Source organism: Lathyrus oleraceus, chromosome 6 (assembly GCF_024323335.1).
Source record: "Lathyrus oleraceus cultivar Zhongwan6 chromosome 6, CAAS_Psat_ZW6_1.0, whole genome shotgun sequence".
Lineage (NCBI taxonomy): Eukaryota > Viridiplantae > Streptophyta > Magnoliopsida > Fabales > Fabaceae > Lathyrus > Lathyrus oleraceus.
Genome location: NC_066584.1, coordinates 221683230 through 221698510, shown reverse-complemented (window position 1 = coordinate 221698510; position 15281 = coordinate 221683230). Strand labels below are relative to the sequence as shown.

Here is a 15281-nt window from a genome sequence, read left to right as displayed (position 1 = left end):
AGGAGAATACTAAACGAGTCACCCACAAGTATGAGAACTTTGCATCATCATGAGAAAGGCTCCAACTTGGATAAGGATCAATAAGTATGCCATTAGCTCCTACAGATGGAAAAGAATTATCATTAATACTATGGAGATAGGAAAATTATATCTCAACTATGGAAATGACTCATGTCTAATGCCTTGAGAAATTTTTTAAAAGGAAAAATGCACAAGGGCACAAAATGGTTTGAATGAGTTAGGCATTTTTAGTCTTTTGAAATTGGTCTGAATATGTTTAAGATGAATTAGCATTTATTAGGAAAGAGGTTTTGAAAATCACTTGACAAAATTCAAGGTTTATTGAGAAAATGGTTCAAGTTAAAAAAGCAAGAAGATTTTGAAAAAGAGAGAAGATGAAAATTAAAGAAGGGGTGGAGAAGCAGAGACTATCTTAACGCATACAGTAAAAGCTAGGGAGGAAAGATCTAACCAAGAGATAACAAGCTTTATGACATAAGTCAAGCAAGAATTATCTCCTTTGGATTAAGCCTCAAGCAAGTCAAAATAAGCAAATGATAATTCATGTATCAGATGAAACCAAAGTAACCAAGCCAAGTTTTCACAGAGAAGTCCAAAGTCATAGGTATCAGATGAATTCCAAGGTCTCAAAATCACAAGTCCCAAAGCAAAGGTCTAGATCCTAATTCTAAGTCCATAACTCCACAATGATGCCAATAATAGTAACCACAAGTCCATGAGTTAGGGGGAATGAGATCCTTTTAGTTTTTTTTTTAGTGTTCTCTTTACAATAATATAAAAGAAAGGTCAAAATGGATAAAGAACAAAATGACATAATCACAAACAATATGATATGTAATGCTAAACATAAAGTATAAAGTAAATGACATAAAATAAAGGCATAAAGTAAATGATGTAACATAAAGGCATAAAGTATATGACATTAAAATAGAAGTTAATACAAGCGAAAAGTTAGTAAGGGATATTAGTGAAGATGAAAAGATGTTTTTGGTCATTTTTTTGGATAACACTCAACTATCCACTCACAAGCATGAAAATATGAACCTATACATCATTTGTGAGAAGGGCTCCAACTAGGATAAAATCAATAAGTATGACACTGACCCTCACAAATGGAAAAGAAGCAAAATTTTCATACAATACCGTGAGGAATATGAGACTTACAATCTCACTTATAAAAATTCCATTGCCTTTGGGACAAATTTAGCGCTATGTTAAGCAATCGTAATTGGACTTATGTAGAAGTCATAAATATCTGAGGTCGGTCAATAATAATGTTTGTGTTAATACATGCTAGAGAAATGATATGTAAATCATTCTCCTAAATCCATGCCACACAAAAAAAGAAAGGAAGGGGATGATCAAGCAAAAAGGCTAGGAGGATGGTCCATTACTTCAATCCACACTTCATGACACTTAGGACAAACTTATGCATCAATCCAAAGTATCTTAAATGATCCATGATCACTTAGAAGGTAGATTTGAAATGATGAAAGTTCATCAAGTACCAATCTCTACATCATGAACAAGATGGACACAAGTCATCCAATTGATCAAAGGGAAAAGAAGGAGATGACGAAGAAAGAATCAAGAGAAGTCAAACCTAAATTGGACCAAAAGTTTGATCAAGTCATCATCAAAATCAATCATCCATTTTGGTGGATTATGGTTTTCACCCCATCAAGACCCAAGATCCATTGAGTTTGATGAGACTTGAAGTCCAAACCATCATGATTCAAGGCCAACAGAAGTTCACAAGGCCACACAAATATAAAATGCAATTAAATGAAATAAAAATGCATCAAAGATATTTTTAAATGATTTTTAAAAGAGAAATAAAATGGAAAATCCATAAAATCCTTCAAAACACCAAATAAATGGTCAAGAAAATTATGGAAGGTTGAAAATAACATAAGAAACATATAATAAAATTTTCAGAATTTTAAAATGCACAAAAGTATTTTTAAACCAATTAAAACAAAGGAGAAAAGAGAAAATTCATGAAAAATAGAAAATGAATGAAAAAAAAATGTGGAAAAAAAATTAGATGAAGAAAAATAAAAGAGAATTTTAGAATTTATTTTGGGGTTTTTTAATGAAAAATGAAATTACTATGAAATTTTTAAAGAAAAAGAATTAAAATCAGAAAAAACACAGAGCGTTGGATCACCCCTCATTAATTGACATGACAGATCCAACACTCCAAAGGTTAGAATGCACGATGGAACACGCTGCAACACAAACATAGGATACAATTTAAATTCAACCAATCAAAACATTTCATTTTGCCAACATATCTGGTTCAAACTCAGACCACCTGAGGAAAACTCCGGTCGTCTTCTTCGGTGAGCTTTCACTGGAGTTTCATCATTTGGTAAATTCAAGCAAACCGCGAAAAATTAAATTAAATGATGAACACGATCAATCAACTCCAGATAAGTTAGGGGAAGGCATCAGAGAGTGAAAGACTACATTGTGGTAACTTGTTTGAGTTCAAATGATGCTCATAACTACCTTGTCCAGATGGTGATCAGAAGTTGATGAAGCTCGATCTGTTTAGAACACTTCAGAAGGTATTAGAGGTTGGGAATTGTTTCAAAAGTTTTAGAGGATGCCTATGGAGCTTATGGAATCAGGAAATTGGATTGAAACGAGTTGAAACTCAAAACACGATAGTTGAATTGTCTGGATAAATTTCAAGTTGCAGCAGGGGTTTCTTGGCTATCCAAATCTAGGAAATGAATGAAATAACTTCCTCTATTTATAGGGAATGTGTTTGGATCCAAATACGTGTGGAATGATGCAGAATTCGTGCAAAACGAACTTGATCCAAGTGTGACTTGAAACTCATTAAAACACAACCAATTGATGCGTTTCAAAGGTCAATTAACTTCTGGAGGCTTGTTAAAATATGTTTAGTACCAAAACACTTGCTAATTTGGTTTGGAATTGAGATTAGTCATGATCAAATTTGGGGCAATGGTGATTTCTTCAGTTACAAGTCACCATGTTCAACTCATTCGGGCATCTTACTCAATAGGCTTTTTGCTCCCATTCTTTTTGCAATGTGTTAACATCATGGCCAAGATTACAATGTGCCAATAAATGTTGCATTTGGATGTTTGAGCACAAATTTATGGCATGTTGAAGTTGGCATGAAAAACGGGTTATGTAACTTAGAAAAAATTTGAGTGCTTCATGGCTGAAAATGACCTATAATGTCTCAATGAATTCCATGGCCTTCCAAGCATTTTCTGACCTTGCAAATTTGTAGAGGGAACCACAAATGATATTTCAAAAAAATAATCAGCTTCATATGTTGGAAATTGAATAAATTATGATCCTTGAAAGTTAGGAAAAAATCACTTGAAAATAGGTCAAATTTCACTAAGTCCACAAATGATCTATAATGTCTCTAAACTTTTGATGATCCTCCAAGCATAATTGGATTTTGTCATGTAAAGAGAAGTTGTAGAGGGTGTTGAGAAGACTCATATGCAAAAAGAAGAATTAAAAAATGTTAAGAATTGAAGGAGTTGTGATCCTTGGAACTTTGACTTAAAATTGTTAACTTTTTGGTCAAACCACTTGGAACAAGCTTGTGTATTTGAACTTTTCTTGCACTTCAAAGCACATGGTTGATCATATGAACTCAAGATAATGTGTACTTGATTTCCTCTTGATTAGATTGCTCAAATTTTGAATTTGCTTGTTGAAGAAGACATGGAAATAAACACACGAACCTTTGACTTTTCTTGAGAAGTAAGCCACCAAACTTTGAGATGCTCTTGATTTGAAAAGCCCTACCTTGCACAATAAAATCAAGGGAAACAAGACATATTTTTGGCATTTTGATTAGTGGTTACATAAGCAATGAATCAAATAAACACAAAAGTAAAAGAAAGAGGTGCTTGGTGATCCCAGCAAGAAGCAAACCTAAAGATGGATAAAGGGGAAGGATCAAAATGTGACCTTGTTTGTATGAAAAAAATGCAAATCAGATGTGGGATCTTAGGGTTAAAAATTAGGGTATGACAGTAGTTCACTATCTCCATTATCGTGCCACATTGAAACAATTGGTTTTGCTTTTTGTTTAACTCATGACAGATACGATCTTTTGAACTCATACCCCTGTTTTACTCATAACTGTTAGAACTCATTGAAAAAATCGAAAGGGATTTTGGTTTGTTTGAGTCTGAGATTTCGATTTGTTTGTTTGATATGTGTTACGATTTAGAATCATTTGGGTATTTAGGTTTGTTTTGTTGTTGTTAGGACGCCTTTAATGGAGGTTTGAGAGAGGTTTTGGGTCGATTTTGGAGAGTGGAAGAGAGAAATAAGAGATAGATGAGAGAAACTATGTAAGATTTTTGAAAAAAGGGAGGTCGCCGCCATTGGGTCGGTCGGGTTCCCCCTGGGTTAGTTGCCACTATGAGGAGAGAAACTTACATTCCTCTGTTCAACGTTTCTGTTCATTAGGAACTAGTGTGTTATTTGTTCTTTGTTTATTTTAAAATCTGATTAATATACATTAATTAACTTTGATTGTTTTTTTTATTAAAAAAATATAGTAAAGTCAGTGCATATGGGGAAGGGGAAGCGTGTATTTCCATTTTCGTTTCCTCTTTTCCAGCACCATGTGGCAGTTGTCGGTTGGTCAGGTTTTTTAAAATTTTGAAAAAGCATCTTTGACATTGAGGACTTGGGCGTCCGCCCCCTTTGAAGAACTAGGGTATTCTGTTTTTATTTGTTTTGACCTCTTTTTTTCTCCTCATTGGGTGGAGACCAAGTGGCCTTTGTTGTAGGCCCAGAACTCTCTCTTTCTATCCACACCTCCTTCTGGGCGCGGAACACCCCCCACCCCATCGAGGCCCATTTTACCTTCATTTTTTTGTTCTCTTTTTTATTTTTTCTATTTAATATTTTTTTCCTAAAAATAAAAAATAAAAAATAAATGAATTCTTCCTTGATTAAAAAAACATTATATTTTTATTATTTATTATTATTTATTATTTATTTATTTTAGATTTATTTATCTTATAAAAAGTATAAAAAATTTCAAACAAAAAAAGATTGATTGTTTTGATTTAACTTATTTGATTTTTGTTTATATTTTTTATTTCTTTTTTATTGTTCTATAGTTTGTTTATTTCAATTGTCTATTGCTCTTATAGTTGTATTTGTTATTTTGGTTATTATATTTATCTTATTCTCCAAAATAAATTATCATATCCCATTTGATTGTAATTTGTATTTATTTGCTTTTTTTTCTTGATTTTAATTAGATAGATTAATTATTTAGGTAATAAGTAAAATAAGATAAAACAAAATAAAATAAACAACAAAAATATAAAATCAATCTTTCAAAAAAAAAAATTGGTCAATACCATGTCTTCATCGTTCATTTCAAACCATTTCAAACTTTCTAACCTTTTTTTCATTTCCGTATCATAATCAAATGTTTCATCCAACGTCAAACCATTTTTCCAAATTAAAAAAAAAACTAATTCTTGGTAAGCACTTTTCAATAAAGATGTAAAAGAAACATGATGGATAGCACGAGCTCCATATGTCAGGATTCGAGATGGATATCTCACCCATCCAAGCTCTCTCCATCTATAAAAACTTCCAGTGCGACTTCTTCAAAATCTTTCTCAATCAAACCTCAAAACATCTAAACATATCAAATCCTTTTTGTAAATAAGATGGAAAAGGAATGTGGTGGATGTGCGATAACTTTCAAACCCTTTTCACAAACGAAAAATATTTTGTCTCGAGACGATGCCAAACAATGCTTCGTCCACAATCGTGTGAGTTGAGATAAGTGGCGTTTTCCCGTGAATGTTGAATTGTAAATCCATTCAATGTGATGCAAACATTCGCTCATCACCTATTTTGGGTAAGTAATGTTTTTCATCGATTGATACAAAATAGCTCTCACTAAAATCGACCAACAAACACATATTTTTTATCCATAACTACGTAAGCCTTGAGTTCTCTATTGCACTCAAAGATACGTAGGAGCGAGATTCAAAGTCTCTTCAGGCACCCTAATAAAAAATAAACATTTTTCTCATTTTCTTTCCTTTTAATAACTTGAGAAGCCTAACATTTTCAAAGTTAATCCTAACGCGCACAACTAACCAAACGGTTCTTGTTGAGTACAACGAACATGGAGGACGCTGATACCTTCTCCTTGAGTAATCGACTCTTGGACCCCGATTTGGTTGCGATGACCATAGTCATTATTGTTCTTTTAGGGGTTTTATTAATATTTTCCCTTTCCCTCTTTGAGAATAAATAAAGTTTGGTGGTGAATCTGTTAAGTCCATTCCACGACCGTGCCATCGCGCTTCGCGAGCGTCGTGTTCTCATTTTCCAAGGTACGGCACTTTCCTTTATAGAGGTCTCAATGATGAAGTGTATGCGTCTCTCCCTCCTGGATATAATGTTACTGGTTGCAATAAGGTTTGTAAGCTCAACAAATCCCTGTATGGCTTGAAACAAGCCAGTAGGCAATGGCATATTAAGCTCTCTACTGCTTTACTCTCTTTAGGCTGCACACAATCTGAGGCTGATCATTCACTTTACACCAAACACACTTCTCACAGGTTCACTACACTTTTAGTGTATGTTGATGATATTGTATTAACAGGTGATTCCCTTGTGGAAATCAATAATGTTAAGGCTTTCTTACACAACAGGTTTCGCATCGAGGACCTTGGGCAGTTGTGATACTTCTTTGGCCTTGAAATTGCTCGTTCCACCCCTATCATTTTTCTCAATCAAAGAAAATATGTCTTAGAGCTCCTTGAAGATACATGTTTTCTTGGTGCCAAACCTGCCTCTACCTCTCTTCAGCCTACCTTGAAACACTCTTCTCAAAATGGTGTTCTCTTGGATGACCCTTCATCATATCGCAAACTCATTGGTTGATTACTATACCTTACTAATATGCGGCCTGCCATTTCGTTCTCAATACAACACCTTAGCCAATATGTTGTTAATCCTTTTGCTTCTCATTACAAAGCTGCTACTCGAGTCCCCAAATATTTGAAGGTTTTTCCTACACAAGACATATTGTTTTCTAGTTCCAGTCCACTAAAGTTGCATGGTTTTTCCAACTCTAACTAGGCCAGATGTCCGGACTCTCGCAAATTTGTTACTGGATATTGTGCTCTCCTTGGTAATTTCTTAATATTGTGGCGCTCAAAGAAGCAAAACATCGTCTCTCGTTCATCAACTGAGGCAGAATATCGGGCCTTGGCATCCATAACCTGTGAAAAACAATGATTGTCTTACATTTTTGCAGATTTCAACATCAAGTTTTCTACACCTGCATCGTTATACCACGACAGCAAATCAGCCATCTACCTTGCTCACAATCCCATTTTTCACGAACGCAGCAAGCAAATACATTGAACTTAACTGTCATGTTATTCGGGAGAAATTGGAGTCCAAGTTGATTCATCTACTTCTAGTTCCTTCTCTTTCTCAACTGGCTGATATTTTGACCAAACCATTACATGCTCCTTTATTCGATTCCTTTTTGTCCAAATTAAGACTATATAACTTACATATTCCAACTTATGGAGAGGTATCAACCTAACTAATTAAGTATATAATAGTTGGTTAGAGAAACAGTTAGAAGTCGTTAGAATATTTTGTTTATTTTCAATGTTATCCTTGATACGTGTGTATATATATATATATATATATATATATATATATATATATATATATATATATATATATATATATATATATATATATATATATATATATATATATATATTTTTTTTTTTTTGTTCTTGTACTTATTTTGTATGTAGGAAAGCAAATATTTCATCAATTACGGAAACTCTTCAATTGAAATGTGATTATTGCATCGAACACATACTACTTCGAGATTTATTCCATAGTTGTTTTTTAAATCTGTTTTATTCCATAGTTAAATTGACCATTTAGTTTGTCACTTTTGTTTTATATTCTTTCGTATTATGTCATAAATATGTAAACATAATCTATCAATTTTATCAATAATTTGTTACTTTTAGTAATATGTTTTCCTGACCACATTTTTTATTCATAAAAGTTGATGGTGATATTCTATTATTATTATTAAAACTATTGAAGCACTATTTTTAAATAAACTGAATTCGACTAATTTATATCTATTTTACATTTTCAATAATTAGATCACGTACGTTTATTTTATCTAATATAAGATTAAAGTACATAACAAATTTATACTAGTTGATAAATACATTTTTCGAAAGAGAAGACAAATAAATACTAGTATATATAGAAATGTTTAAGCAAAATGTCCACGTCAATTGTATACTACAACATTGCTTAATGAGTAATAATTTTCTAATTTCTACATTAATAGTAGTTTATTTTACTTGTTTTTCCACTGCCACCTTTTTTGACGCAAATTTTCACATTGCTCATATTCTTCACTTTTTTAGCAAAAAAAAAACTTTTGACATGTAGAAGTTCAAATCAACCAAACATTTCCATATAAGATAGATTCGTTGGTGATATGAGTTACCCACTTGACATTATTTGCAATACATATTCTTTTGTACCGCTCTCAAGATATAAATTTTCATTCTAAATAAGTATAAAACACACATTCTATAAAATAGAAAACATATTTTGAACGTTGACCATATCAAAAAGTGAGCCAATATGTACTCCGGTGGTGGCAATAAAATTGTATCTTATAAATGAATATCATAAAAAACTATAGATGATTACATAATAAATGGGATGCGACAAAATTTCCCTGCTATATAGGGATATATATATATACCTGAGTCTTTATCCGTGTAATGCGTTATATCATCTAGCTTACCTTCTGTTGCCAACTTCATCCACTTACCTGTCAGAAAATTATTTGTTTTTCAAAAACAAAAGGGAAATTGTGAAGTGGAATTAAAAGCCAAAACCCCATGTTAGAGAGAATCATCTATTAAGCAACTTATCTAAAAGGATATGAAAATGTGTCAATAAAAAATCTAAAAGGATATGAAAAAAGTAGAAGTGTGAAATTCTTATATTCTAGTACTATAAATGCTTTTCAAAATCATCTTCCACTTCATTTCTCATTTTTCTTTATAAATCGTCTTTGATATCAATTAAATGTTACTAGCTCCTACTCAAATATAAATAATAAAAACCCAATTTTGGTGCTTCAAAATAAAAGGGTATTATTTGCACAATGCTCTTAAACTAATTTAGAATAATTTTTTTAATAAAGGGTAATTTGAATAATGCAAATACTTTTTAATACATTAAAAAAAAATTTAACAGTTAATCAACCCATAAAGGGTGCGACTTGTTGATTTCTTTAATTTTAGACTAGGGGAAGTATCATAAAGTATCAACTTATTATAGTAAGGATAATGCTAACATATGTCCCAAAGACACAAGTTAATGATATATTTATAGAAATATTCTCTTGGAATGAAATGCGTGTATTTGATTTCTTGAAATTTAAAATTTTGTTTCATTCCACACAAAATTTATAATAATAGTAACCTTAACTTGTGGCTCAAGGACATAAGTTAACTAGATGTATTAGTAATTCATTATTTTAATATAAATATAAATCCTGAATTTATTATACAATTAAAACCAAACTGAGAAATTAGTTAATGAACAATAAATAAACATGTACGCATACCGAATAAACGAAGGGATCATGACGGCCGCCTGAGCCTGATCTTTTCACAGCATCAGCCCTAAGCAATCTGCACACAACGATTTGAATCACGATTTCAAAAATATAACCAAAGTTTTCCTCTGATTTTTGTGAAAACAAAATAAATCTATTGTTCGTGTGTGAGTTCATGCGTCGATGTGAAAGAAAAGAGCTATAGAATATCACATTCGGAGAGCTTTGCTTGTGTCAGGGCTATCACCAAGCATTTGACGGATCCTCACTTCAGAAGAACCGCCATGAGAGAGAAACTTCAATATTGCTTCGCTTCGCCGACGCAGGTGCGGCGTTCCACTAACAGGCTTCACGCGGTTCTTAGCCACCGAAGGCAGTGTGTTGCGTTGGATTACATTCTCTGTTCCACTCGCAGATCTACTTCTGTTAGCATAACGCAAGCTTCGCGAGCTTGAGGTGGTTGACAAACACGACGTCGCCTCTCCGGACGCAGATGCCGGAGAAATTTTTGTAGTGGTGCATGTTTTCACTTTCCGGTCGACGGAGCAGGAAGAGGATGACCACATTACCTTCGACCTAATCTTTCTCGCAATCTTTCAGAAACCAAAATTCATAGTTTAATCAGATTTGAAAGGATCGAAAACTCAAAACTGAAAAATAATCAAAAAACTCAAAACGAAAATATCAAACGTCTCAGTTCTTCAATACTAAACATGCTTAGATTCAATTTTATTAGAACATTGTGAAATCAATTCAAACAGAAAAAACAGCAAAAGAATCTCCGCAGATCTGAATTCAAATTTTCAAGTTTCAACGATTTTTCAATATCATTCAAACGGATTCAAAAAACAGTAACAACGAAACAGAAAGGAACAAAAAACAAAAAAGCGAAAACGAAATAAATAAAATCAACCTTGAACTTCATCTGATGATAACGATGAGTAGCAGAAAAGAACGAAACAGGATATGACTTCATCTCTTCGCTCTGATCTGAAGAATCATCCATGATCAAAACGGAGGACGAAGCTGAAGATCTATTCGAAACAGTAGAAACGGAACTCGCTTTGAAACGCTTGCAACTGATGCTCTTTCTTTCTCCAGGAACTCCATAATCGGAACTTGAATGAAACCTTTAGATTAAAAAAATTCCAAATCAGAGTGAAGATATAAAAAGGAAGAAAATAGAAACATGAATGTTGAAGGAGAGTGTATGAATTACCTTGGTTTTGTGTGAAGAAGAATCATCGCAGATGCAACTGTTAGTTCTTCAGAATTTGGAAAGGAAGACATTGTTAGTTAGAGAAAAGCTTCACACTGTTTCCGTTTCTCTACTTGCTTTCAAATTTTAGCGGGTATATTTCAAATTTTTCAATCTCTTCGTGTGACTTCCTCGTGTGCATTTTCTGATTTGTTTTTTATTTTATTCTTTAAAAAATTGTATAATTAGTTTTTTTTTGTTTTTGAAAAGTTATATCATAATTTAGTAACACACTCTCTTATACTATTCATTTTGGAAACTTCAATAATTTTAAAAAAATAATTTTAATTGCATAAGGTGAACCAATTTAAAAGTGTATTATTTTTGTTGCTAATACAGGAATGATTCTAAATTACACTCTATATGCTCATATTACACTAACATTCTCTCTTAGGTTAAATCATACTCTCTCCTTCTCTATTCGCCAAAAATAATTATAAAAAAGATTATATTCTTTGTTTAAGATTAATAAATTGCATTCTGGTCGCTTTTTATGTTAAATTTGTATTATCCTCATTCTTTTATAGATTTTTTTCCCATATGCCCCAAAGTTGAAATTAAATTTCCACTTTCCCTCATTCTGAAAAAATAATCCAATCTGTCCCCTTTTTTTATTGGGCTCGTCCATCCATTGGACGAGGGTATGAAGACTCATTTTGCCTTGTGTAGGCTCGGTCAATCAATGGCCGAGGGTATGAAGGAAGTTTTTGTTTTATAATATTTTTAATGCTTTATTAAATAGTTTTTTAATTATTATTAAATAGTTTTTAATTAATTCTATATTTAATTAATATAATTGATTTTTTTAAAAATAATAATAATATTTTTATAAAAATATTTAAAATAAAATGTAAATAATAATAGTTTTTTATAATAATAAAAAAAATTGATATTGTTTTTTTTTAAATATTAATAATAAAAATGATTATTTTTTAGAATATTAATAATAGAAATAATTTTTTTCTTATATATTAATAATAAAATTGATATGTTTCCCTCCAAAATTTCAATAATTTTTTGGGAATGATATATTTCCCGCCAAAAAGATTTTGTGTTTGTACTGTCTCGGCCAATGATTGGCCGAGTATTCAAGTATTAATTTTCTATAAATAGCAGAACTTGTAGAAATGTAACTCAGATCACAAAATCCTTTCTTTTGGTCAGAATGTCTGTTTGTGGTCTTGTATTTTATGGATGTAAGGGCAAAGTGTCAGACAACATACGATCGCAAGTTTCGATGATGACAAATGACCACCATGCATGTCTACAAACAAATGCAACACATCACCTATCATATCCTTTCCTATGCTTATCTAAATCTGTTATAATTCTTAAAAACATATGTGGACAAAGTGTGATCATGACGAAATGCATGAAAATCACAAAATACGAATTTTTGCAGGTTTGAAGGCTTTGAGTCAACCACAGGTCAGCTCATGGAACCTTTGAGTCGACCATAAGGGTCAGCTCAAAGCTCACGGGTCAGCGCATGATGCTTTGAGTCAACCACAGGTCAGCTCATGGAACCTTTGAGTCGACCATAAGGGTCAGCTCAAAGCTCACGGGTCAGCGCATGATGCTTTGAGTCAACCATAGGTCAGCTCATGGAAGCTTTGAGTCGACCATAAGGGTCAGCTCAAAGCTCACGGGTCAGCGCATGATGCTTTGAGTCAACCACAGGTCAGCTCATGGAAGCTTTGAGTCGACCATAAGGGTCAGCTCAAAGCTCACGACTCAGCACACGCCGACCTATGGTCGACCGCTCGCGCGTAAACTCAGTTTTCTGAGTTATTTCCACTGTTTGAAATTCTGTTATGTTTGATTGGTTTTGTCAGTTACTATATATACAAGTCAAAACACTTGTATCAACTAACATTTGCTAATTTGAATTCAAGTGTTCAAGGAAACAAGAAAGAGTGAAATAGGTGTCCAAGATTCATCATCTTCATCTTCAACATCTCACAACACATCAACTACACACAACCATTTTTGATGTGCTTCGTGTTCGGTTAAAGGTGATAAGGTTCGAAGCTGTGATCGAAGAATCCAGTTCGGGTTGAAGCTTGTGGCAGGTTCTTTCTTGAATAAAACCGTTAGGGTTTTGTCCTCCAATACGGGTTTGTGTTTGGGGGTTTTTGGACGAATCGTTCTTCAATATTCAGCCGAGCGAAGGTGATTGAGAAGAGGAAAGTCTTCATCAGTCTAGTAGCGGATTCGGTGGCATTGAAGTGAAGGATTCGGGTTCGACTCGTTGTGTTTGAGATCAGTCGGGCCGAGGGTTTGAAGAACGGAAGATTCTTCAACAAAGGGGCTGGAATCGGAGGTCTAGCATCAACGATCGAAGGTCTTGATTCATCTTGAATCAAGGAGCAAGGATAGGAAGCATCGTTCAACACATTGGAAGTTTTGTTGTTTATATGCTTTGCAATCCTTGTATAAACGATTAAATTTCACAGGTGATATCTAATTAATCATCTCAATTCTAGTTTTAGAATTGAGGGCAGACGTACCCCGAAGCGAGGACGGCGGGGGAACTGCCTCATCAAATCTCTGTCTTCTTTAATTTTCTGCATAATCTGTTTTTCAGCTTAAAAATTAAGTGATTTTAGTTTAAGCAATTTTACCAAACGTTGATATAAGTTGAGTAAGAGATTAAAACTGCTGTTTGAATACAAAGTACAATAGTGTATTGTACTAGATAAATTTGAATTACTTACTCAACTCAAATATCTCTTGGAGTGTATGCACACCAAGTGTTTGTGAATTTGCATAAGCCAAAGTTGTCTTAAGTTTACATTCAGTTTAATTTGGTATTTTGTATCATTGGAACTAGGCTTGCTAGTTAGTGAAATATATCAATTGAGTGTGCAAATAGTGTAGTAATTAGTATTTCATTTTATCTCAAATCCATTAGCTTAACGCATATCCGGTTTTCCAATAACGGTTCGTTTTAGACTAAATTTTCCTCGGCTGCTTCCGCACTTAAAAACAATTTTTAAAACCAATTTTCTTTTAAATTGGTAGCGCCGACTCAAGATTTTAATTGGGATCTATTCAACCCCCCCTTCTAGATCCGTGCCATAGTCTAACAAGTGATATCAGGAGCTCCGGTTCACTCCGTGCTTCAAAATACAACGTTGATAGAAAATGGCTAACGAACCTAAAGGGGCTTACAATAGAGCTCCCGTTTTCAATGGTGAAAATTATAGTTATTGGAAAGACTGTATGCGGGTGCACATAAATTCCATAGATAGAAAAATATGGAATGTTATTCTCAATGGTCCAATTCAAATAACCATGACCAATGAGAACAACGAAGTTGTGCCTAAGCCCGAAGCACAATGGACCGATGATGATGAAAAGAAATACAATTATGATTGGAAAGCCAAAAATATCCTAATCTCCTCATTAGGCGTAGATGAATACTATCGTGTATCCCATTGTCCTACTGCTAAGGCTATGTGGGATTCACTACAAATTGCCCATGAGGGGACAAATGATGTTAAATTGGCTAGAATCAATACACTAACACAAGAGTTTGATCTCTTTTTCATGGAGCAAGGGGAAACCATTGCCGACATGCAAAAGAGATTCACTCATCTCATCAATCGATTACATTCACTTGGTAGGCCTGTTCCCAATGATATTGCTACTAATAAGATCTTAAGATGTCTTAACAGGGAATGGCAGCCGAAAGTGACCGCCATAAAAGAGGCAAATGATCTTACCACATTGGACTTGACAACATTGTTCGGTAAACTACAAGAGCACGAACAAGTTCTCTTAAGCCTGGAACAACACGAAAAGAAAGACAAGAAAGACAAAGCAAAGGTGAGTGAAAAGAAAACAATAGCTCTAAAGACTTCCTCCTCAAAGTCTCAAGCAAAAGAGCAAAGTGATTATTCATCGAGTGACGAAGAAGAAGAGGACAAGAGTGAAGATATGGGGCTGTTCGTCAAACGCTACAACCGTTACGTGAGAAAGAACGACATCCAACATTCCGAGAAGAACTTAGTAAACTTCCGGAAGCAATCTAGGTTCTCCAAAAATGATGACTCAAAAGGAAAAACAACTAGAGGGTCGTGCTATAAGTGTGGAAAGCCGGGTCACTACAAACCGGACTGTCCGATGAACAAAAAGACAAAAGAAAAAGACTCATACAAATCACACAAGAAACCATCAAAGCCAAGGAGAGCATACATCGCTTGGGAAAGCGATAGCGACTCCTCTGATGATGAAAGCTCTAGTGATGAAGATGAAAATGCAAATCTATGTCTTTCTGCTCATCAAAAGAACAAAAAGAAACAGGTACGACATGCT

At 33.6% G+C, this 15281-nt stretch overlaps 1 protein-coding gene across 1 annotated transcript; it reads right to left on the bottom strand.

The window, feature by feature from the left end:
* Window positions 1–9522: 9522 nt before the first annotated feature.
* Window positions 9523–11026, bottom strand: LOC127094857 (uncharacterized). The gene is made up of 5 exons (XM_051033631.1): window positions 10923–11026; window positions 10617–10833; window positions 9917–10296; window positions 9713–9779; window positions 9523–9597 (listed from the first exon to the last, which is right to left on the bottom strand). The coding sequence occupies exons 1-5, from the start codon at window positions 10991–10993 to the stop codon at window positions 9523–9525; spliced, it is 810 nt and encodes a 269-aa protein (XP_050889588.1). The 5' UTR covers window positions 10994–11026.
* Between the last annotated feature and the right edge of the window lie 4255 nt (window positions 11027–15281).